This window comes from Oryx dammah, unplaced genomic scaffold (assembly GCF_014754425.2).
Source record: "Oryx dammah isolate SB20612 unplaced genomic scaffold, SCBI_Odam_1.1 HiC_scaffold_25, whole genome shotgun sequence".
In the NCBI taxonomy this organism is placed as follows: domain Eukaryota; kingdom Metazoa; phylum Chordata; class Mammalia; order Artiodactyla; family Bovidae; genus Oryx; species Oryx dammah.
This window is the reverse complement of record NW_024070209.1, coordinates 49,490,340-49,514,455: the sequence shown is the minus strand read 5'-3', so window position 1 is coordinate 49,514,455 and position 24,116 is coordinate 49,490,340. Positions and strand designations below refer to the sequence as shown.

The following is a 24,116-nucleotide window of genomic DNA, read 5'->3' as shown; positions in this document are numbered from 1 at the left end:
CACACACACACGGCTCCTCTTTCCACACAACTGAGTCACACACACACGCACACGGCTCCTCTTTCTACTCAACTGAGTCACATACACACACGGCTCCTCTTTCCAAGAGTTGGCCCCAGAGGGAAGCCGTGAAATAATGCACTAAGTAGAGGTGGGTAGCGGAGAAGGCAATGGCACCCCACTCCAGTACTCTTGCTTGGAAAATCCCATGGACAGAGGAACCTGGTAGGCTGCAGTCCATGGAGTCATTAGGAGTTGAACAGGACTGAACGACTTCACTTTCACTTTTCACTTTCGTGCATTGGAGAAGGAAATGGCAACCCACTCCAGTGTTCTTGCCTGGAGAATCCCAGGGATGGGGGAGCCTGGTAGGCTGCCGTCTATGGGGTCGCACAGAGTCAGACAGGACTGAAGTGACTTAGCAGCAGCAGCAGAGGTGGGTAGGTACTTCCCTAGAGGTTCCTTAGCTAACACTCCATGCTGCCCATGCAGGGGGCCTGAGTTTGATCCCTGGTCAGGGAACTAGATCCCACGTGCCACAACTAAAAATTCTGCATGAGGCATAGCCAAACAATTTTTTTCTTTTTTTTAAAGTAGAAGTGGGTAAAGTGAGAGTGGAATATCTATAGAAAGTTTCAGTGTCTGTGGCCAGGCTGCCGTGTTTACCGAGCTCAGGATTCTGTTAGGGATGTATGGAGGGTGTTATCGCCTCTCTGATTACCTCCCAGGTGAGCCTGGGGAAAGGCCTAAAGGCCCGAGGCAACGTGGAGGAGTGGCTGGGCAAAGTGGAGGAAGCCATGTTCACGTCTCTGCGCCGCCTGTGCAAAGCCGCCGTCGCGGACTATCTGGGGAAACCGAGAACGGTATGGGTGGTCGCAGGCCACCCTTCTCAGGTAACTTAGGCTCCTTTAAATCTCTGCCTCTGCATCTTACTCGGCTGAGAGGAAGCCCACACTGAAGGAGGGTGTTTCCCCGCAGGTGATCCTGACCGTTTCTCAAATCATGTGGTGCCGCGATTTGACGGAGTGTTTGGAAAAAGAAGAGGGGAATCACTTAGAGGCCCTGGAAGAGTTTGAAAAAGTGAACTTTGAGGTGAGATTACGGGCAGGTCAATACCAGACGTATCGCTCGGCAAGATAGTCCCAGTGGCTCTTATGGGCGTGATTGATACAAATGCACTACTTCGGAAATTGTAAGGCTCTTCTTGTAAGGATAAAACAGTGACAGATTACTAAAAACTTGCTGCATCTTTCTAATATTGACGAGAGAAGTCATAAACATTACTTAACTAAATGATTAGCCTCCGTTTTGTAAATCACAGAAATCATGAAGTGTCATTACGTCATTATGTCACATAAACAAAAATGTTTCTGAAAGCTTGTAATCTGTATTTTAATCAGGGATCACAGAATGAATTGTAAAAGGCTCTATTTCGATTATGTATGAAATAAATATATATTAATAAAACTGAATAGTTTTTAACTGTTAAAAAAAAATTGTAAGGTTCTGAAATGACATCCAAAGATTTGGAGTGCTCACAAAAACTATCTCTGTTCAAGTTTTCTCAGCAATACTCCCTTGATGTTTGCATAGTAGTTATGTGTGTGGTCAGTTACTTAGTCGTGTCTGACTCCTTGTGAACCCATGGACTGCAGCTCACCATGCTCCTCTGTCCGTGGGGATTTTCCAGGCAAGAATACCAGAGTGGGTTGCCATGCCCTACTCCAGGCATCTTCCCAACCCAGGGATCAAACCCAGGTCTCCCGCATTGCCATATTTATATGAATACTTTTAAAAATAGAAGGAAAAAAAGCAATTCAAAAGGAAAATGTCAAGATTATCAGGGTTTGGCCATGTTTAAGGAGAAATGGTATACTGGATCCTGATGTCTCTCCCAGAAGTTGATATGATCCAGGAAAATCACAGGATTTGTGCCATTTCTGTTCTTAAGCTTTTCTACTGTTTTATAGAACCCTCAGGCAATGATCAATAAAGCCATAAGATTGAATGAATTAAATACCATTCTACACAAATTTTTGAGCTATCCTTAGGAAATGCAATTTACAGCGGGGCCAGATCTTCAATTCCAAATTCAATTCTGCTTCCAACCAATGTTGCATTTGTAAAGACTCACCCTTAGGGGAGTTTTCTGGTGGTCCAGTGGTTAGGACTCTGCTCTTGTACTGCAGGGGGCATGGCTTTGATTCCTGGTTGGGGAACTGAGATCCTACATTCTGCATGGCATGGCCAAAATAACTTTTTTTAGAAAATCACACTTAGAAAAAGCAGGAAATAGCTTCCTTGAAATAAAAGAAAACTCTCTTATAAAATTCTCAATAGAATTTCACCTCAGAGAGCTCCAGAGAGAAGACTCACTAAGGAAAGTCCCACTGATCTCTTTCCAGAGGTGACCCTTATCAGGATCAGCCTGAGTGAAAATTCAGCCGGTCAAGGTTTTCAGAGTCACTGTCCTTCTTTGAAAAAGATTTAACGACTTAACGTGAATGCTTTTGGTTAATCAACTTGGTTAAAAAATGCCTGAGTTTTCTGAATATCCAAAAATAAAAGAACCTAGCCCTATAAATGAGAAGCACTACCTTAATCACATTTAATTTTTGAGGAGGACAGTCTTCTCTGGAGACATCATCAAGACAAATGTCTACCTAAGTCTCATTTTTGCCACTTTGTTGACTGTGACTGCCACCAGTTTACTTACCCTCTCTGACCTTCAGTTTCCTCCCACGTGAAATAGCGGTAAATCTAGTATGTACTTCACAGAAGTCTTATTGGAATTAAATAAGTTAAACTGTTGTCGTATTTGGTCACAGAATTACAGATTTTTATGAAATTTGGAATAGACATTTGTCAAAACTGTCTAATTTTTTAGATATTAATAAATTTGTCATCTTTATTTTATGTTATATTTTCTTGGCAATGCCACATGGCATATGGGATCTTAGTTCCCTAACCAGGGATTGAACCTGCACCCCTTGCATTGGAATCACAGAATGTTAAACACTGGACCTTCAGGGAAGTCCTAAAACTATCTAATTTTATAGATACTTAGTTTTATAGATAATTCTGGCAAATTTCTATTCCAAACCTAATAGTAAAAAGATATACATGTAAACTGATTTTTGAAAATTAATGATCACATTTTTTTTTCTTTTGTAGAGATTAAATGCCCTGGCTGCAATAGTCCGAGGCACTCTTCCTAAATTACACAGAAACATTATAACTGCCTTAATTACTATTGATGTACATGCAAGAGACATAGTCACTGAACTTGTTCAAGCCAAGGTAACTGTTTCATTCAAATAAAATCATATGTTTCTTTCTAAAATGAATGCATCTACCAAGTGTATCATTGTCATCACTTATGTAGGTGCAGGTGGTTGACTCCTTTGACTGGCAGAGACAGCTGCGCTATTACTGGGATGTAGACCTGGACAATTGTGTGGCAAGGATGGCGCTCTCTCAGTACACCTATGGCTATGAGTACTTAGGTGCATGCCCAAGATTAGTTATTACTCCTCTCACGGTAAGTTACTGACCATTAGGTTCATGACTGCTTTTTTCCCCCATCATAATAGTTCTGAAACATTTCTAAGATTAAACCTTGAAAGAATTTGCTGTGACTACATCTTCGTATCGCAGAGATTTATTTACTCTATTTGATCATGTGCCTGAATTTTTTAGTATGTTTCAGTTGCTGTAGAACCTTTGATGAGTGAAGTAAGTCAGAAAGAGAAAAACAAATAGTACATATTAATGAATATATATAGTATCTAGAAGAAAATGGTACCAGTGAACCTACTTGCAGGGCAGGAGTAGAGAAGCAGATGTAGAGAATGGACTTGAGGACACAGGGAGGGAAGAAAGGGTGGGATGAATTAAGAAAGTAGCATTGACATACATTTTACTGAGTGTAAAACAAAAAGGTAGTGGGAAGCTGCTGTATAGCCAGGGTACTCAACTTGTTGCTCTGTGATGATCTAGATGGGGAGGGATGGGATGAGGAGGCAGGTGAGAGGGAGGATCAAGAAGGAGATATATATATATATATATATGTATATAGTTATGAGTAATTCACATTGTTGTACAGCAGAAACCAACACGACATTGTAAAGCAATTATCCTCCACTTAAAAATATATTTAAAAAATAAATAACAACCCTCCTGCTATAGAAACTACTTACAAATTTGTGGCCAGTGTCAGTTTCCTTCAATAATGACCATTTATCCATTTCTTCAGGATCGCTGCTACCTTTGCCTCATGGGGGCTTTGCAGCTGGACCTGGGAGGTGCACCAGCCGGTCCTGCTGGAACTGGGAAAACAGAGACCACCAAAGACCTCGCAAAAGCCCTTGCCATCCAGTGTGTGGTCTTCAACTGCTCTGATGGTTTGGACTACAAGGTACAGTCTTGGGGTATGAATGCTAACATTAAGTGCTTCGTGTGGCTTTCTCTGTTTGCAGTGTGACACAGCAAAAGAAGGAGAAAAGGGGGTGATGACAAACTGAGGGAAACTAGTGGGGCCAGGAATGATTAAAGTGGAATAAATAGAGCAAGGGAGACTAGTCAACAGAAGGCAATCTGAGTGGGCCAGGTAGGAATCAAGGCCAGGATTTGTCAAATGGTAGTAAAAATGAGGTATAAAACAGAATAGCAGGGAGATCTAGGATCAAGGAAGAGAAGAGTAAGGACTTCTCTGGTGGTCCAGGAGCTAAGACTCTGTACTCCCAATGCAAGGGGCCCTGGGTTCAATCCCTGGTCAGGGAACTAGACCCCACATGCCACAACTAAGATGCGGTGTAGCCAAATAAATAAATTAATATTAAAAGAGAGATGAGCAATTCAGAGTTGTGTATTAAAAATGAAATGCATAGGAGGTAAGAATTCAGGGAAAGATTTTTTTTCATTGAGTAGTTCTCAAACTTTTTGATCACAGGACCTTTTTACACTCTTAAAAATTATTGAGACCTCCAAAGAGTTTTTGTTTATATGTATGGGTTATACCTGTTGATATTTTCCGTAAGTTAAAATTGATGCATCTTAAATATTTATCTGTCTTAAAATAACCATAATCAATTATTACATGTTAGCATAAACACATATTTTGAGAAAAATAGCCATTTTTCAAAACAAAAAATTTAGTGAGAAGAGCGACACTATATATTTTTAAATCTCTTGTTTGGTATAATGGAATATGGCCAGAGTCCATATGGGGAATATCTGCTTCTGCATCAAATCTTTTGAGATATGTTATTTTGATTGAAGTATTAAGAGAAATCTAGTCTTACACAGATATACACACTAAAAGAGGCGAATAGGCTAATAGCTTCTTCAGATAATTGCTGATCTTCTTCTTTGAAACTATACCAAAATTTGACAAGTGGCAGTTTCTTAAAGATTACTTGTGATGTGGAAACTGAAACAACATACTGAGAAAAACTGAAACTTTTTCATATTCTGTTCTCTCCTGAGAGAATGAGACTGAAAAGGCAAATAACATTTTAGCATTATAATGAGTCCTTTGACCTCACAGACCCCCTAAAACAAACTCTGGGACTTGCAGCGGTCCCCAGATGACAGTTTAGAAATTGCTGTTTTAGCATCAGTTCAGTTCAGTTCAGTCGCTCAGTCGTATCCGACTCTTTGCGACACCATGAATCACAGCACAGGAGGCCACGCCTCCCTGTCCATCACCAACTCCCGGAGTTCACCCAAACTCACATCTATCGAGTCGGTGATGCCATCCAGCCATCTCATCCTCTGTCATCCCCCTCTCCTCCTGCCCACAATCCCTCCCAGCATCAGGGTCTTTTCCAATGAGTCAGCTCTTCGCATCAGGTGGCCAAAGTATTGGAGCTTCAGCTTCAACATCAGTTCTTCCAATGAACACCCAGGACTGATCTCCTTTAGGATGGACTGGTTGGATCTCCTTGCAGTCCAAGGGACTCTCAAGAGTCTCCTCCAACACCACATTCAAAAGCATCAATTCTTTGGTGCTCAGCCTTCTTCACAGTCCAACTCTCACATCCATACATGACCACTGGAAAAACCATAGCCTAGACGGACCTTTGTTGGCAAAGTAATGTCTCTGCTTTTGAATATGCTGTCTAGGTTGGTCATAACTTTCCTTCCAAGGAGTAAGTGTCTTTTAATTTCATGGCTGCAGTCACCATCTGCAGTGATTTTGGAGCCCAGAAAAATAAAGTCAGCCACTGTTTCCACTGTTTCCCCATCTATCTGCCATGAAATGATAGGACCGGATGCCATGATCTAAGTTTTCTGAATGTTGAGCTTTAAGCCAACTTTTTCACTCTCCCCTTTTACTTTCATCAAGAGGCTCTTTAGTTCCTCTTCACTTTCTGCCATAAGGGTGGTATCATCTGCATATCTGAAGTGATTGATATTTCTCCCGGCAGTCTTGATTCCAGCTTGTGCTTCTTCCAGCCCAGCATTTCTCATGATGTACTCTGCATATAAGTTAAATAAGCAGGGTGACAATATACAGCCTTGACGTACTCCTTTTCCTATTTGGAACCAGTCTGTTGTTCCATGTCTAGTTCTAACTGTTGCTTCCTGACCTGCATATAGGTTTCTCAAGAGGCAGGTCAGGTAGTCTAGTATTCCCGTAGCACGTTAATGTCTAATTTAGAAGGTTGTGTATCTCCTGAAAGATGTGGAGCAGAGATCCTCAACCTTTGGGCCATGGACTGGTAACTCCTGTCATACCAGCAGTGGCATTAGATTAGAAATTAAGTGTACAATAAATGTAATGTGTTTGAATTGTCCTGAAACCATCCCCCCTGCCCAGCCTGTGGAAAAATTGTCTTCTACTAAATCCATCTCTTGTGCCAAAATAATTGGGGACCACTGGTGTAGAGGACCTTCAAAAAAAGACAAAGGTCATTCCTGGCAACTTCCCAACTTCCCAGTTGGACATGGGGGAGGAGAAAGACTTCTCAGTGTGAAGGAGGCACTGTGCCACCTCCACCTCATCCATCCCAATAGGGCAGGTGGATATGGATGCCTCTTCCAGGAGCAGAAACAAGAGAAGGACAAACCAGCTGTCAGTTCCCACACAGAAGTAGCTGACAACAGAAGCAGTTACTGACATTAGACATTAGTCCTTTTGTGGAGTTTTAGGAAGCGTACATGAAGGGAAAGAGAGCTCCCAGTGTGCCCCAAATATATTAGCACTGAATTCTGAAACTAAGGGAACCTGTATGTCATGCTAAAATAGCCTAGGGAATACAATTAAGTCCCTTTTAAAAATAAAATTAAGTGATTCTAAGAGAGAGAGCTGTGGGAACCCACCTTTACTGAAAAATGTCTTTTCCCCCTTCTTGGAGTCCTCCTTCACATGCTCACTTCAGCAGGTAGTAACTTCAGGTGGTCAACAGAGATGGTACAGACTATGTAACATCACTCTGATGGAGACACATTTCATTTTCTTCTTTTTGTCTCCTGTTGGCCATCAGTCCTTGTATACCATTGAAAGCTCTTCCATGAGCAAGTTGTGACTGGATGACCAATATCATTGTGAGCTTTCTGTCCTCTGTCCCCTGGTTGAGGATTTAAGATCCTACAAGCTGCTCAGCCAAAAAAGAGTGCCAGCTTGGTCTTTAGTTGTTCCATTGTTCAGTCCATCTATTTCATTTTTGTAATCTAAGCTGTATTATAATTACATTCCAAGGATTATTTCTTATCTCTGGCTCTTTTTTTTAAGAGCATATTGTTTTATAGTATAGTAATGTAATTTCCTCTAAAATCTGAGGATTCCATTTGAATTTTTAAATTTTTTCTTTTGTCCCCCAAATTACCTCCATTTTCTTCAGAGTTGCTTATTTTGTTCATTTTTCTTCTCTCTTTCTTGACGTTGATTATTCTTAAATGTCTGTTGATCTTTACTTCTTAGTTCATAAGCATGGATGGGGGACTGAGTTGATCATTTAGAATAACTTGTTTCACCCCTGCTTTCAACGAAAGAGCTCCTGTGATCTCTGTGAGAGTGTAAGATATTTGGCTGGAAGGCTTCCCCATAGAGTGTGTGGGCATGGGCAGCCAGGAAGCCAGAAACCTTTTATAAATACCAAAATAACAAGGATTTTTTTCTACAGTAGTAGAATTCAGTGGGTTTCACTCATGGATGGAGCCGTCTCAGTTGAGTAATGTGGAGGTCTGAAGTTATCTGTCTTTTCTCTGCTTTCGTTACCTCCCAAGCCTAATGTCTTCTCCCAGTATCTCCTGATGCCTCCCAAAGACAGATCTCCCCCTTTCTCAACAAGGCAGTCCTTTGATATTATTCTGTAGGGAAAATTCAGCAATGCCAGCCTCAAGAGCCCTGTTTACTCTACTTGGGGTGAGGAGAGAGAAGCACAGAGAAAGGCAGGGCCCACAAACCTGATCACTGCAAGTACTCACCTTTGACTAATTTCCAAGGATTGCCCTGGGACCTTGTCTGCTTTCCTTGCATGTATTGCTGATGGGGTCAGAGTTTCTTGGAGACCTTGCTGAAGGGTAGTTCTTCCTTCCTTCTGGCTTGGGCTGAATTCTGCCCTTCTCAGCTGAGTAATCGGTATTTATGAACTTTCCATCTTCCTGATATTTTTTCAAAACTTATTTTCTGCTACTGGTTTTCCTTGCCATTATGTTTTTATCAGGTATGTGCAGGTACAAATGCAGACACAGAAATGGAGAGAGTTCTGTCTTTCATACATGGTCATTTCAGAGAAAGGGATGTTATCCCTATGTGCTCAGTTGACCACCTTGAAACAAAAAACCATTAGCTCTATTTTCAAAGAGATGTGATGGTATGGTATGATGCAATGTTTGTACTAATGCTTAACCCAAAATTCAAATCTCTGAAGGAACTTTCCTCAGTAGATAGCAACAGGTATGTATTCATTCTCTGAACCACTAAGATTCTGCTGTAGAGGAAATTAACCTACGTTACATTACCCTGTGTATGGGCTTCCCACGTGGCACTAGCAGTAAAGCAGCTGCCTACCAACACAGAAGATGTAGGGGATGTGGGTTCAGTCCCCAGATCAGGAAGACGCTCTAGAGGAGGGTCTTCCACAGCAACCCACCCCAGTATCCTTGCCTGGAGAATCCCATGGACAGAGGAGCCACGTGGGCTACAGTCCAGAGGGTCACAAAGAGTCAGACACGACTGAAGCAACTTAGCATGCTCAAGTGACTGTGCTTCTGCTCAGTTGTTCCTGCATGTTGCCTGCCATGTATAGGACCTGGTAAAGATGATGAAAGTCTCCATCAGCAAAGTTTTAAGGTTTTCTTAAGTAATTAAGTGTGTCTATTCTATGTGTCTGGAGAAGGCAATGGCACCCCACTCCAGTACTCTTGCCTGGAAAACCCCATGGATGGAGGAGCCTGGAAGGAAGGCTGCAGTCCATGGAGTCACTGAGGGTTGGACACGACTGAGTGACTTCACTTTCACTTTTCACTTTCATGCATTGGAGAAGGAAATGGCAACCCACTCCAGTGTTCTTGCCTGGAGAATCCCAGGGACAGCAGAGCCTGGTGGGCTGCCGTCTATGGGGTCGCACAGAGTCGGACACAACTGAAGCGACTTAGCAGCAGCAGCAGCATTCTATGTATCAGTTTCTTTGAGAAACTGTATTTACATAAGTGAATGAGGATTATGAAAAAGTAGGTCAGATTGTCATTTTATCTAAAAATAAAAATCAGTTTCAAATCATTCAGAGAGCAGCAAAAAGATATTTCCTCCAAGAAAAAGGAGTCTTCTCTGCCGTGGCCCAGGAGTCACAGAAAGCTATTGCTTGTTTGCAGATACCACCTCTTATCTTTTTAATACCTCAGAATTTAACTTTGGGAGTTCAACTCTACAGTACCAAGCTGAGTGGCATTCTTTTGATTTCAGATGATGGGGCGCTTCTTCAGTGGTCTGGCACAGTCAGGAGCCTGGTGCTGCTTTGATGAATTTAATCGGATTGACATAGAAGTTTTGTCCGTCATTGCTCAGCAGCTCATTACCATCAGGAATGCCAAAGCTGCAAAGGTAAGGGGCTGGGCGTAGATATCATGTTTCTAGTCCGTAGATATCATGTTTCTTAAGTTTGTAGTAGTCTTGCCTAGAAAATATCATGGACAGAAGAGCCTGGTGGGCTACAGTCCATGGAGTTGCAAAAGAGTCAGACTCAACTTAGCAACTAAAGAACAAGAAGAAGTTCATAACAAACTTACATCATGTTGCATTTTAGGAAGGACAGTGCTAACTTCAGCCTATCTAGTCCATGTTTCCAGTGTTATCAGTGAGTACTGCAGCAGTGGAACTGAATTGGGTGAATTAATTGATCATCCAGGCAACACAATAAACAACTATATGGCAGACACTGTGCTGGAACCTAGGGATATAGAGTTGGTGAGACTCAGTCTGTGCCCTCATGGAACCCTCTTATTCTTTGCTCCCCCAACACACACACACATGCATGCTTGTATCCTCTTGTTCTTCTGTCCTCCACCTCTTATTTTCCTCTTATTTTTCTTGTTCTTGCCTTTGACATTGATTTCTCTGTTGTGTTTCTCTAATTCTGCCTCTTCTGGGCTCTACTGCCTTCCTCACAGCCCCTAGTCTCAGCCTGTTGCTGGTAAAAAAAAATGAGAGAAGGGTGCTAGGTCCAGAAGTCACTGGACTGGAAAAGCCAAGGAGTGTAGGGACAGATGAAGATATTAGGGTGGCTCAGATGCAGATGACACCACCCTTATGGCAGAAAGTGAAGAGGAACTAAAAAGCCTCTTGATGAAAGGAGAGTGAAAAAGTTGGCTTAAAGCTCAACATTCAGAAAATGAAGATTATGGCATCCGGTCCCATCACTTCATGGGAAATAGATGGGGAAACAGTGGAAACACTGTCAGACTTTATTTTGGGGGGCTCCAAAATCACTGCAGATGGTGATTGCAGTCATGAAATTAAAAGACACTTACTCCTTGGAAGAAAAGTTATGACCAACCTAGATAGCATATTCAAAAGCAGAGACATTACTTTGCTGACTAAGGTCCGTCTAGTCAAGGCTATGGTTTTTCCAGTGGTCATGTATGGATGTGAGAGTTGGACTGTGAAGAAGGCTGAGCACCGAAGAATTGATGCTTTTGAAGTGTAGTGTTGGAGAAGACTCTTGAGAGTCCCTTGGACTGCAAGGAGATCCAACCAGTCCATTCTGAAGGAGATCAGCCCTGAGTGTTCTTTGGAAGGAATGATGCTAAAGCTGAAACTCCAGTACTTTGGCCACCTCATGTGAAGAGGTGACTCATTGGAAAAAACTCTGATGCTGGGAGGGATTGGGAGCAGGAGGATAAGGGGACGACAGAGGATGAGATGGCTGGATGACATCACCGACTCAATGGGCGTGAGTCTGAGTGAACTCTGGGAGTTGGTGACGGACAGGGAGGCCTGGCGTGCTGCGATTCATGGGGTCACAAAGAGTCGGACACGACTAAGTGACTGAACTGAACTGAACAGTATTTAAAATTTGTTTTAGCCCCTTTCAGCATGTTCCTGGAGAAGGAATTTGTGCTGGGAAGGTGATGGCAGTGAAGGGTAGGACCAAGCCCCCCACCATTCTGTTGTGTTGACCTTGCAAAATTATGGTCATGAGGGCACCAAAAGGCAGGCGGGTATTCAGCAGGTACAAAGCAGAACAACCTTGCGAGTTGTTTAATTTTTTAAATTATTTTATTTTAGTTATTATTTATTCTTTTATTTTATTATGACTGGGCCAAGAAGGAGGAATCACCTGGGGCAAGGCAGGGGCAAGGAGGCAAACAGCAGGAAATACTTAGCCCAGAAGAGAGGGAGAGTGAGTAGAACAAAATCAGGATGAAAACATTCCCAACAATAGGATTCAGTAGTTTTTGCTTGAATGCAGGTCACACAAGTTTTGTACTCAAGCAGTAATTATGAGGAAGAGTTTACAAATATATGGTGAAGTGTTAACTTATATCTTCTCTTTCTTTTCAACAGCTCTCCAGATTCATGTTTGAGGGGCGAGAAATAAAGTTGGTTATGACTTGTGCAGCCTTCATCACAATGAATCCTGGATATGCAGGCAGAACTGAGTTGCCAGATAATTTGAAAGCCCTGTTTAGACCCTTTGCAATGATGGTTCCAAATTATGCCTTGATTGCAGAGGTGAGCTTCACACTATAAAGCAGCAAAACTTTAAGCTTGTTTCTTTTATTTAGTATTTGATTTCTATCATGGTAGAAAGTTTCCATTATGAATGTACTCTGGCCAAGGTTATACAGTATTGTTTCCTCTTAAGTGTGTAGATATGATTGTTACCACTTAGAATGGTGTGTGTGTGTTTGTGTGTGTGTATGTGTAACTGCTATATCCCCAAAGTCCAGTTTGCATCTGGAATATTGTAAGTCCTGAAAACTGGAATAAATAAATGAACTCAATTAACCATTTCATTGGAATTTATCAGTTTGTCTCTAGGAATTAAAATGTCTAGATTATCCTAAAAAGACTATATTATTCTCACTTCTCTTGCTGCATTATTTTTTTAATTAGAGTCAAGGGGTGCTGAGTAGAAGCAATACCAATCACTAATGATGAAAGACAGTGATTTGCTTCTAGTTTGTATCAATATAGTAAAAAAAATAGCCATCATTAATAAGTTAATTATTTATGTTTGTATTTGTTTCTTCTCTATCTATCTAGGAACCTTTCTATTTAAACTGTTTTTTTGTTTGTTTGTTTGTTTGTCTCTTCATTCTAGCTAATAACCAGTATATTTAAATCTTATATATATTTTTCTTGACACTTTTTACTGAGGTATAATTTACATATAGTAAAGTGCACAGATCATAAGGGTACAACTGAATGTATCCTTACATATGTATTCACCTGTGTGATCACCAAGACCAAGATATAGGATATTTTCAAGACTCTGGAAGGCCCTTCGTGCTCAATGCTACAGTTCACAAAGGACACCACAGAAAGCACATGTTACTCCCACGGCTAGTAAATTTCTGACAACAGCCAATTTAAAATATTCCTCTAAATGAAGTAAAAGTAACTGCCTAAGAATAGACTATGCCAAATCCTATCATTAGAAAAATTACAACTTTTAATAGTGTTAATATAATGCCTACAGCATCTCATGAGTCTTGCAGCACCCCTGAGGGTAAGATGGGGTGCTGGGCAGCTAAGACAGGTGGCGTCTTCACGCTAGACCCTCTGAGGACAGGACATTAAATGATTTACTCATTGTCCAAAGCTGATAGGAAAAAAACCAGGCTTGAAATTCAGTCCAACATCATATTCACATCTCCTGTTTTGTCCGATTGTTAAATTATTCAGTAATCAATTGGAGAAATTTAAAAATCCAGTTTTCTGAAAGCTATTCCTATTGTCGTTACAGATCAAATAAATCAGGGTCTGTTGTCAGTTAAGTATTTTTAATCACCTTCAGTGCCCAGAGCGCTGTGCTAATAGGTCGTGATAAAGCAAGGAGCAAAACAGACACCAGCATGCAATCTCAGCACCATCTCGAATCCCATTCCGAGGCCAACTGCAGTGACTCGAGTAGATTATGCATTGAAAGAAGGGTCCACATCCCCCTCCATGATCATCGTTGGTTTATGTAACCAAGAGCACAGAAACTTGTCAGAGGCATGGTGGCCGCCTAGGGCAGGAAAGAGGCTGCACGTTTTTGTACAGCTTTCCTTGACTCTCAAGGAGCCTAAAGGGAGGGTATCACTGACTGTCAGATCAGGGAAGTGCAAATCTTGCTTTTATACTCAGGCTCACAACACCATCCAGTCTTTATGATGTGAATGTTTCACACTGGGCTCTGCAGTTCCTCAAACCAAATGTAACAAGACCACATCTTCATCTACAGAAAGAGAGCAGAATCAATTCTCAGACATCCCTATGTAATATCCCACCCCACTCTAACAGCAGAAAGTGAAAAAGAACTAAAGAGCTTCTTGATGAAAATGAAAGAGGAGAGTGAAAAAACGGGCTTAAAACTCAACATTCAAAAAACTAAGATTATGGCATCTGGTCCAGTCACTTCATGGCAAATAGATGGGGAAACAATGGAAACAGTGAGAGACTTTTTATTTTCTTGGGCTCCAGAATCACTGCACGTGGTGACTGCAGCTGTGAAATTAAAAGACACTGGCTCCTTGGAAGAAAAGCTATGACAAAACTAGACAGCATATTAAAAAGCAGAGACATTACTTTGTCAACAAAGGTCCGTCTAGTCAAAGCTATGGTTTTTCCATAGTAGTGTACAGATGTGAGAGTTGGACCATAAATAAGTCTGAGTGCCAAAGAATTGATGTTTTTGAATTGTGCTGGAGAAGAATCTTGAGAGTCCCGTGGACTGCAAGGAGATCAAACCAGTCAGTCGTAAAGGAAATAAATCTTGAATGTTCATTGGAAGGACTGATGCTGAAGCTGAAGCTCCAATACTTTGGCCACCTGATGTGAAGGACTGACTCATTGGAAAAGACCCTGATGTTGGGAAAGATTGAAGACAGGAGGAGAAGAGGACGACAGAGGACCAGATGGATGGATGGTTGGATGGCATCACCGACTCAATGGACATGAGTTTGAGCAAGCTCTGGGAGATGGTGAAGGACAGGAAAGCCTGGCATGCTTCAGTCATTGGAGAGATATAATACCTTAACTAGATTTTGAATGCATTGGTATTATGCTACTGTGCTGTTGTCAGTATAATATAATCAGGCATTGCATTATATTTTTTCCATTCTAGGTAATTCTATATTCTGAAGGATTTGAATCCAGTAAAATATTAGCAAGAAAAATGACCCAGATGTATAAGCTTTGCAGTGAACAGCTCTCTCAGCAGGATCACTATGACTTTGGCATGAGAGCTGTAAAGTCCGTACTGGTCATGGCTGGGTAAGAAACCAAAGTGGGCAAGAGTTGAGTTCCAAACTGTGTCATGCATTACTCATACATTTCATGAGTAATTCACAGATGGCTCTTAAAGCAACATGTTGTTGTTGTTCAGTGGCTAAGTCATGTTCAACTCTTTGAGACCCCATGGACTGCAGCACACCAGTCTTCCCAGTCCTCCGCTGTCTCCTGGAGTTTGCTCAAGTTCATGTCCATTGAGTCGGTGATGCTATCTTACCATATCATCTTCTGTTGTCCTCTACTTTTGCCTTCAGTCTTTCCCAGCAACATGATTAATAAATGTTAGCCATCACTGTTATCATTCTTACTTTGACACCCCCCCTGCCACAGTGAAAGAGGCCATCTCTGTTCATCTCACAACAGTTCTTCCCTATGAGAACCAACATAGCTGCCATTAAGCTTTGGCTAGCTTTTTTTTCACCTGAATGCATCCAGTATGGGTGCATCCAGTATGGGTTTCAGCATATTAAAGGCTTAATTAACCACCATGAGCCAGGATGTGAAAGTGAAAGTGAAGGTCACTCAGTCATGTCCAACTCTTTGTGACCCCATGGACAGTAGCCTACCAGGCTTCTTTGTCCATGGGATTCTCCAGGCCAGAATACTCGAGTGGGTTGCCGTTCCCTTCTCCAGGGGATCTCCCCAACGCAGAGATCGACCCCAGGTCTCCTGCATTGCAGGCAGATTCTTTACTATCTGAGCCAACTGATGAGAATTAAAAGGCATTTACTTTGTCATGCATATACACAATTAAGTCATCCCCATCAACTGACAAAGCCTAAAGCATTCAGAGAAACTTCAGTTTTATCTTCAGTACAAGCTTATGTCCTAGACCCCCTCCTCTGTCACTACCGTCTGGTCCAATGCTGAGCTTTCTAGTTTCTAGTGGCATGCACACATGGTAAGTCGCTTTCAGTCGTGTCCAACTCTGTGACCCTACGAACTGTAGCCTGTCAGGCTTCTATGTCCATGGGATTCTCCAGGCAAGAATACTGGAATTGGGTTGCCATTTCCTTCTCTAGGGGGTCTTCCCAACTCAGGGATCGAACCCACCTCTCTTACATCTCCTGCATTGGCAAATGGATTCTTTACCCCCAGCACCATCTGGAAAGCTAGTAGAGCAAGAGCCTTTTCTCTTACGGCCTTGGCTTCTCTCTTTATAACCTCTTGACACCCCTACCTCTCCAGAGTCTCTGAGGGAAATCTGTCTTTCATCTGCTCCTTCGTATCAGGCGATGACTCTCTGGCTTAGATTCTATTTACATGGGGCCCCTTCTGCCTGGCTCCCATACCCCTGGCTTCTGCACAAATCACCCTGCCTTTCTACCCTCTGTTTATTCCTTCAACCTTTCAGATACAATATTTCTCATCTCTACAGGATTGCCATTGAAGGAAGAAGGATACTGAGGAGTTCAGACATACTTGTACTCAGAGAACATGACTGCAGCCCAGGGGCAAGACAGACAAATGAGCAGTCATCTACACTAGACTAGTTAGTGTGTGAGGGCAACCATGGTGCTGTGCCCTGGGGTTCACTGAGGTGGGTGGTGGAGGGAATTTTCTAGAAGAGGGAATGATTGAGCTGGGTTTTGAAGGAAAAATGAGAGCCAGCAAAAAACCATTCTGGGATAAGAGAAAAGAAAGTGACAGGGATCTGAACCATCATAATGTATTCAGAGAACTATAAATTCAGGTTGGATAAAGTCTGGATTGATAGGAGGTCCTTGAGAAAATGTCCTTATCATTCTCCTCAAGTCAAAGCAGCCTGTGCCTGACTTGTCCATGTGTTTTTTTGGAGATGGATGCTGGTCATGCCAGGGAAAATGGTCCCATCCTTCCAGTAGGAATCGGCAGTGGGGTGCCCTCCACAGCTTTCTGCTAGCAGAATCCCCAGCCCAGAGATTTAGAAAATCATGTTCACCATTATGTACTTGCAACGTCATCTGAATTATTCCTTTAAATTTAGGTCTTTAAAAAGAGAGAACCCAGACCTCAGTGAAGATGTGGTGTTAATAAGAGCTTTGCGGGACTCTAACTTGCCAAAATTCCTAACAGATGATGCTATTCTATTCAGGTAAATGTCTAGGTGTTACAGAGAAAGCATAGCTACTATGTAGAGGTGAAGGATAGTTTATCTTCAAACATGTCAGTCTCTAGCAAGGTATTATCTTTTCTAGAGATACTTATTGCAATTTTTTAAATGCTAGTTTCAAATAAAGATACTAAAGTTTTAGCATCAATCCAATCATTTATTTTTTCAACATATTGACCACCAAGCTGCATGCTATGCAAAGTAGCATTTGGTTACAAACTCCTGACCTAAGAGAAGTTCCAGACTCAAAAAAAGTAGATTGGGGTCTCCACACAATGTGATTGCTTTTATCTATTTCTGATTTCATTACTGAGTTTTATGTTTATTCAAGTCATATATTTATGTGGTTTTAAAAATGAAATGCTGTTTTAAGTTACTCTCGGGGAAAACAATAGTTTCCTGCCCTTTACCAACTCTCACTTCCTAAAGACAATAACTTTTTAATTCATCTAGTCATCCTTTAATTTTCCTGTATCTATCCATATCTTTTGGTACCACATTTGTGTCATTTCATGACTTTTCAGTTTTAGATGTTATTAAGTTACTAACAGAGAGATGAAGATATGGACACCCTTCTCACCCCACCAACCCATCCTCTCTGGGTAGTCATGTGACATATAACTGGAGCTAAATATACAGGATTTCCATAATTTATTTTAGAGAGATAAATATCACCCAAAGCTGAGCTATCTTTCCCTTGTTTATTAAATACCTTGCTTCTTATTTTTCCCACATTTATTAATCTTGATTTTTGTTTTTTATTCCTTCATCAACTTTTCTATACCTCTATCACTAATTCATTTCAAAATTCTGCCAGAGTATAAATCTCCTAAAAACAAAAATGACCTTCAGTCATACACATCTGTCATCGTGGGATGTCTATTTATGACCTTAGTGAGGATCCTCTTTGCCTTTGTCCACCATCAGATCCCCTGATTGCCAGAATATGTGTCTTTGCACTTTGGGCAGAACACAGTGATGAAAATTCCTATATATTAATGATTGCACACTTATGATAGTGCTATAAGTGAGATTCTAGGAAGTACATTCCAGAGATCATGGGGTATGGACATTTTAAATTTAGATAGATCCTATCAGTACATCCTCCAAAGGCATTTTACTTCCTTTTATATGTTTTAGAGAGAGATACCAAAATAGTAGCCTATTTTATATACATTATTTTGTTAGTACCACTGAGCATCATTTCTTCTGTTCATTAGTCATTTATTTTTATTATTCTTAGAGCATTATTCTATTGTATTCTTTTACTTAGCAATTTGTGAGAAATCATGAACTTTATCTGGTAAAACATTGGAAATATTTCTCTAGGTATATAATTCACTCTAAGTTACGTTTAAAGCCTCTTACCTCACAGAAGTTTGATTTTTCCTTGTGTGTTTTTATTTTTTCACTTTATCAACTTTTTATAGTTATATAGAATTTTAGAGTTATAAGAATTTTTATCTTTTTGAGATAGACTTTCTTAATATAGTACTATAAGTTCACCTCTTATATTTTCTTCTTGTATTTTTCCCTTGTTCTTTTTTATTGAAGTATAATTGATTTACAATATTGTATTAATTTCAAGTGTATAGCATAGTGATTGAATATTTTATAAATTATACTTCATTTGAAGTTATTATAAAATATTGGCTATACTCTGTGTGCTGAAAAATATATTCTTTAGCTTCTTTATTTTATACAGAGTAATTTGTACTTCTTCACCCATTACCCCTATCTTGCTCCTCCCACTTCCCTCTCACCACTGGTAACTACTAGTTTGTTCTCTATATCTGTGAGTCTATTTCTTTTGCTATATTTACTAGTTGGTTTTATTTTTTAGATTCCACATATAAGTAATAACAGATTATTTGTCTTTCTCTGTCTGACTTATTTCACTAAGCATAATACCCTCCAGGTCCACCCATATTTTTTCAAACAGCAAAATTTCATTTTTTATGGCTGGATAATATTCCAACATACATTCCATACATACAAAATCTCCTTTATCCATCTATCTGTTGGTCGACTCTTCGGTTGCTTCCATACCTTGGTTATTGTAATAATTCTTGATAATGCTGCTATAAGTATTAGGCTGCATATATCTTTTCAAATTAGTGTTTTCCTTTTCTTCAAATATATATCTAAGAGTGGAATTACTAGATAATATGGTAGTCATATTTTTAGTTTTTTAAGGACCCTCCATACTGTCTTCCATAGTGGCTGCACCAGTTTACATTCCCACCAAAAGTTTACAGGGTTCCCTTTCCTCCATATCCTCACCAACATTTGTTATTTGTGGTCTTTTCACTGATAGCCATTCTGACAGGTGTGAGGTGATATCTCCTTGTGGCTTAGAGTTTCATTCTCTGATAATTAGTGATGTTGAGCATCTTTTCATGAGGCTGTTGGTCATCTGTATGTCTTCTTTGGAAAAATGTCTATTCAGGTCCAATGACCATTTTTTAATTGGGTTTGTTTGTTTTTGATATTGAGTTGTATGAGCTATTTATATATTTTGAATATTAACCCCTCATCATTTGCAAATATTCTCTCATTCAGTAGGTTAGTCTTTCATTTTGTCAGTGGTTTCCTTTGCTGTGAAAAACTTTTAAATTTAAGTAGGTCCCATTTGTTTAATTTTGCTTTTGTTTCCTTTGCATTGGGAGACCAATTCCAAAAAAATATTGCTACAATTTGTGTAAAAGAGTATTCTGCCTATGTTTTCTTCTCAGAGTTTAATGGTTTCTAGTCTTACATTTATGTCTTTAATCCACTTTTAGTTCATTTTTATATGGTGTGAGAAAAATGTTCTAATTTTATTGTTTTACATGCAACTGCCCAGTTTTCCCTGCACCACTTATTGAAGAGACTATCTGTTCTCCCTTATATATTCTTGCCTCCTTTGTCTTAGGTTAACTGACCATAAGTGCATGGGTTTATTTTTGAGCTCTCTATTCTGTTTCACTGATCTATGAGTTTGTTTGAGGGCCAGTACCATACTGTTTTGATTACTATCATTTTTTAGCATAGTTGGAAGTCAAGGAGTGTGATAAGTCCAGCTTTCTTCTTCTTTATCAAGATTATTTTTGGCTATTTGGAGTCTTTTATATTTCCATACAAATTTTAAAACTACTTGTTCTATTTCTGTGGAAAATTGCCATTGGTATTCTGAGAGAGATTGCACTGAATCTATAAGGTAGATGATCATTTTGACAATATTGATTCTTCCAGTTCATGAACACGGTGTATCTTTCCATCTATTTGTGTCTTCTTCAGTTTCTTTCCTCTGTTTCTTATAGTTTTCTGATATAGGTCTTTTACCTTTGTAGGCAAGTTTGTCTCTAGATATTTTATGCTTTTTCATGTGGATGTAAATGAGACTGTTTTCATAATTCTATTTCTGATAGGTTGTTGTTAGTGTATAGAAATGCAACATGTTTCTGTGTGTTAATTTTGTATCCTGCAACCTTACCAAATTCATTGATGAGTTCTAGTAGATTTTTTGTGACGTCTTTAGGATTTTCTATGTATAATATGATGTCATCTGCAAAAAGTGACAGTTTTACTTCTTCCTTTCTAATCTGGATTCCTTTTATTTCTTTTTCAAATCTGATTGCTGTGACAAGGATGTCCAATACTATGTAGAATAAAAGTGACAGAAGTGGGCATACTTTTCTTGGTCTGATTTTAAAGGGAAAGTTTTCAGCTTTTTGTCACTGGGTATAATGTTAGCTTTGGGTTTGTCGTAAGTGTCATTAATTATGCTGAATTATGTTCCTTCTATGCGAAGTTTCTTGAGAGTTTTTATCATGAATGGATTTTGTATTTTGTTAATTGCTTTTTCTGTGACTGTTGAGATGATCATGTGATTTTTATTTTTCCTTTTGTTAATGTGGTGTATCATGTTGATTGAATTGCAAATATTGAACCATTCTTACACCCCTGGAATAAACTCAACTTGATCTTTGGTGTATCATTGTTGAGAATTTTTGCATGTATAGTATCAGAGACATTGACCTGTAATTTTCTCTCTGGCTAGAGCCAGAGTCAGATGTGAGCCATGGCTTGTCCTGTTCTCAGTGGTCAACACTGCCCTATTGGAGCAGGGGCAGGTCCCAAGATACTCGAGCAGAAGCCTTGAGGGTTGGGTCTGAGCTGGTTCTCTTCCAAGTGTGTGATCTACCTCTCCCAGCATCGGTACCTTTACTCTAGAGGAGCAGTGATGGAGTAAGAGGGGCCAGACTGGGTACCAAGTGCAGGCTTGGGCAAGCACTGGGGTAGTCCCAGCACCTCAGAGCTCCAGAACACTCCTGACCCACTGCCTCCAAGAGCTCCAGTAATAGGGATCCTCACCCTACTCAGATTCAGTGCTGGATCCAAGCCGGCTCCTTCCCCCTAACTGTGCACTCTCCTTAGAAGTAGCACCCTTCTCCCTAGTGGGGAGCTGTGCTAGAGCAGGCAGTTCTGTGGCAGGCGCTCACTGTGAGCTGAGACACAAAGTCGAGGGTGAAGACTGTGGGAGACAGCCAGAGCCCTAGACAGTTTCATTCTGTTTCCTCTCTCTTGTTCTTGGAATAAACAACCACTCTTCACAAGTGGGATATAGGTTTCTTACAGCTCTGCTGTTAGTTTCACTGGCTTTCAAATCAGCTAAGAGGCTTGTCTTCCCAGTATCAGCTCCTAGGACGGCAGTGCCCAATGTGGTTCAAACCCCTCACTCTCCAGGGAGGATCTCAAAGCCCATGTAAGCCCCCTCCTCTTCTGTGTCCCCTCCAACAGGCACAGATACCAAACTGATTGCTTCTTTCTCTTCCCTTCCTACCCAACTCTTTGTGAATCTTTCTTTATAATCTTGGTTGTAGAAGAGTCTTTCTGCAAGTCTCCAGTTTGTTTTTGTGAGAGTTGCTTCACATGTAGATGTATTTTTGTATTTGTGGAAGGAAGTGAGCTCAACATCCTCCTACTCCATCATCTTGATCTCCCCCATCTTGTACTTTTTTTGTCATTTTATATTAAATTATTTACTGCTTCTCAAATGTTTTTGTGTGTGCAAGAGTTTCACTTTTTTACCTGTACAGCCATTTGGTTTCCCATAGAAATAGTCCATTTTTTCCTTTACTCCCTTTTTCACATAGTACTAGTTTTCTACTTCCATTTCCATCTTTTTTTTCTAAATATTTATATACCATTATAATCACACATAAGTGCTTTTTGGGAAAAGTTGAGCTATAAATATAATTTTTAAAATAAACTGAAAAATCATTCCAGTATGTTTGGTACTATGCCATGTACTATGTATAATACAAAAATGTAAGAAATATTCTCTATCTCAAAAGCTCCCAATATACTTAAGAACATTGGTCCACTGTACAAGGAGCAAGCAAAATCATAAAAAAATCAGAGAAATGATAGATTCTGGTACAACACATAAGATAATGTAGCACTGTGTGTTTAGAAGAAAAGATAATGAGAAAAATAAGAACCTTGGTAATGTTTAAAAAATTAATTGTAACATGGATGGATATCAATGGCCAGTAGTTCCTAATTGATTTTATTTTTTATTTTATTTTATTATTTTATTTTTCCAGTGGAATCATATCTGACCTTTTTCCTGGCGTCCAAATTCCAGAACATGATTACGGTATATTGCAGTCAACAATTATAGATGTCATGAAGAAAAAGAATCTTCAGCCTGAAGCATGTATGGTTAAAAAAGTGATACAGTTCTATGAAACGATGCTAGTAAGGCATGGTGTAATGTTAGTTGGGCCAACAGGAGGTGGCAAGACCACAGTTTACCAAGTACTAGCAGAAACTTTAGGGAATTTGCAAAAACTTGGTGTAGACAATCCCTTTTACCAACCAGTTAAAACATATGTTCTTAATCCTAAATCAATTACAATGGGTGAATTGTATGGCGAAGTCAATAACATAACCTTGGAATGGAAAGATGGGTTAATGGCACTAAGTGTCCGAGCGGCTGTGAATGATACTTCGGAAGACCATAAATGGGTCATCAGTGATGGGCCAGTAGACGCTCTTTGGATTGAAAATATGAATACGGTGCTGGACGATAACAAGATGCTTTGCTTGGCTAACAGTGAGAGGATTAAACTCACACCTCAAATCCACATGCTTTTTGAGGTAAATATATATTCCTTACTGTGGAGTGAAATCACTTGTTAGATTGGCATAACATCATTAATTTTTTTTTCTCTTACTGATGTATCTTTGATTATCTGTAAGGCCTACCATGGGATTTCATTTATACACTAAATATTTATCAAATTTTCTTTTTATAATAGATTTTCCATTCTGACAACCAGAGTCTCTCAAATGTTCCTATCTCTCTATAAATGGGAAATAAAATAAATTCTGTCCTCACCAGTACTTGTTTCTTTCCCTTTGAAGGTAGTTATATATATATTAGTGTCTTTACATGATTTGAAATGCTTTCCAAGTTAAAAATAATTGTTCCATTTAAGAAGAATAAGTCATCCCTCTGTGGTATGACTATTCAGTAATGGGATTGGAAAAGGAATGCAGGTCAAATACACTTTACAAAATATTACAGAAGATACCACCCCTGCTGTGTTCATTCATCAGACATTAGTTGAATACCTACTGTGTCCTAGGTACTAGCCTATGCATTGGATATAAGAATAAAAAAGGTAAGAAGGAAAAAGAAGGGAATAACTATGTATACCTTCCCATAAGAATTTGACAGCACCCTTCACTTCAGTCATTTTCCAACTATGTGCCACCTCATGGACTGTAGCCTGCCAGGCTCCTCTGTCCATGGGATTCTCCAGGCAAGAATACTGATACTGGAGTGGGTTGCCATCTCCTTCTCCAGTATCCTTCTATACTTTCATATATATAGATGTATATTTCTCCTCGTGCCTCATTTAACTTTGCTTCTCCATTTTAAATCACTTATAGCTCTCCCACTCTCTTGCATGCGAAACCTAACAGTATGTTACCTTAAACTTTAAATGTGTGATTTATTAGCATTGAACTGGGAGGGACAAGGAAGTATCATGTTAGCCATTTCTTGTTCAACTTTTTAAAATT

At 39.9% G+C, this 24,116-nt stretch overlaps 1 protein-coding gene and 1 long non-coding RNA gene across 3 annotated transcripts in view; one reads left to right on the top strand and one right to left on the bottom strand.

Moving 5' to 3' along the window:
* The window catches only part of DNAH6 (dynein axonemal heavy chain 6), a 285,139-nt gene that overhangs the window by 103,752 nt on the left and 157,271 nt on the right, over positions 1–24,116 (top strand). For both annotated transcript variants that reach the window (XR_005718342.1, XM_040224335.1), the window contains exons 25-34: positions 729–893; positions 979–1,092; positions 3,175–3,300; positions 3,386–3,541; positions 4,256–4,417; positions 9,914–10,051; positions 12,014–12,181; positions 14,781–14,929; positions 16,914–17,021; positions 22,631–23,186. Coding sequence is in view for 1 of the 2 variants with exons in the window: in XM_040224335.1 (XP_040080269.1) it covers positions 729–893; positions 979–1,092; positions 3,175–3,300; positions 3,386–3,541; positions 4,256–4,417; positions 9,914–10,051; positions 12,014–12,181; positions 14,781–14,929; positions 16,914–17,021; positions 22,631–23,186 (1,842 nt within the window). In the remaining variant the exon portion in view is untranslated. The remainder of the gene's footprint in view (positions 1–728; positions 894–978; positions 1,093–3,174; positions 3,301–3,385; positions 3,542–4,255; positions 4,418–9,913; positions 10,052–12,013; positions 12,182–14,780; positions 14,930–16,913; positions 17,022–22,630; positions 23,187–24,116) is intronic.
* On the bottom strand, positions 19,795–23,873 carry LOC120851521. Its single transcript, XR_005718343.1, has 3 exons — positions 23,773–23,873; positions 23,079–23,081; positions 19,795–19,805 (listed from the first exon to the last, which is right to left on the bottom strand). It is a non-coding gene; the product is annotated as an uncharacterized LOC120851521 (long non-coding RNA).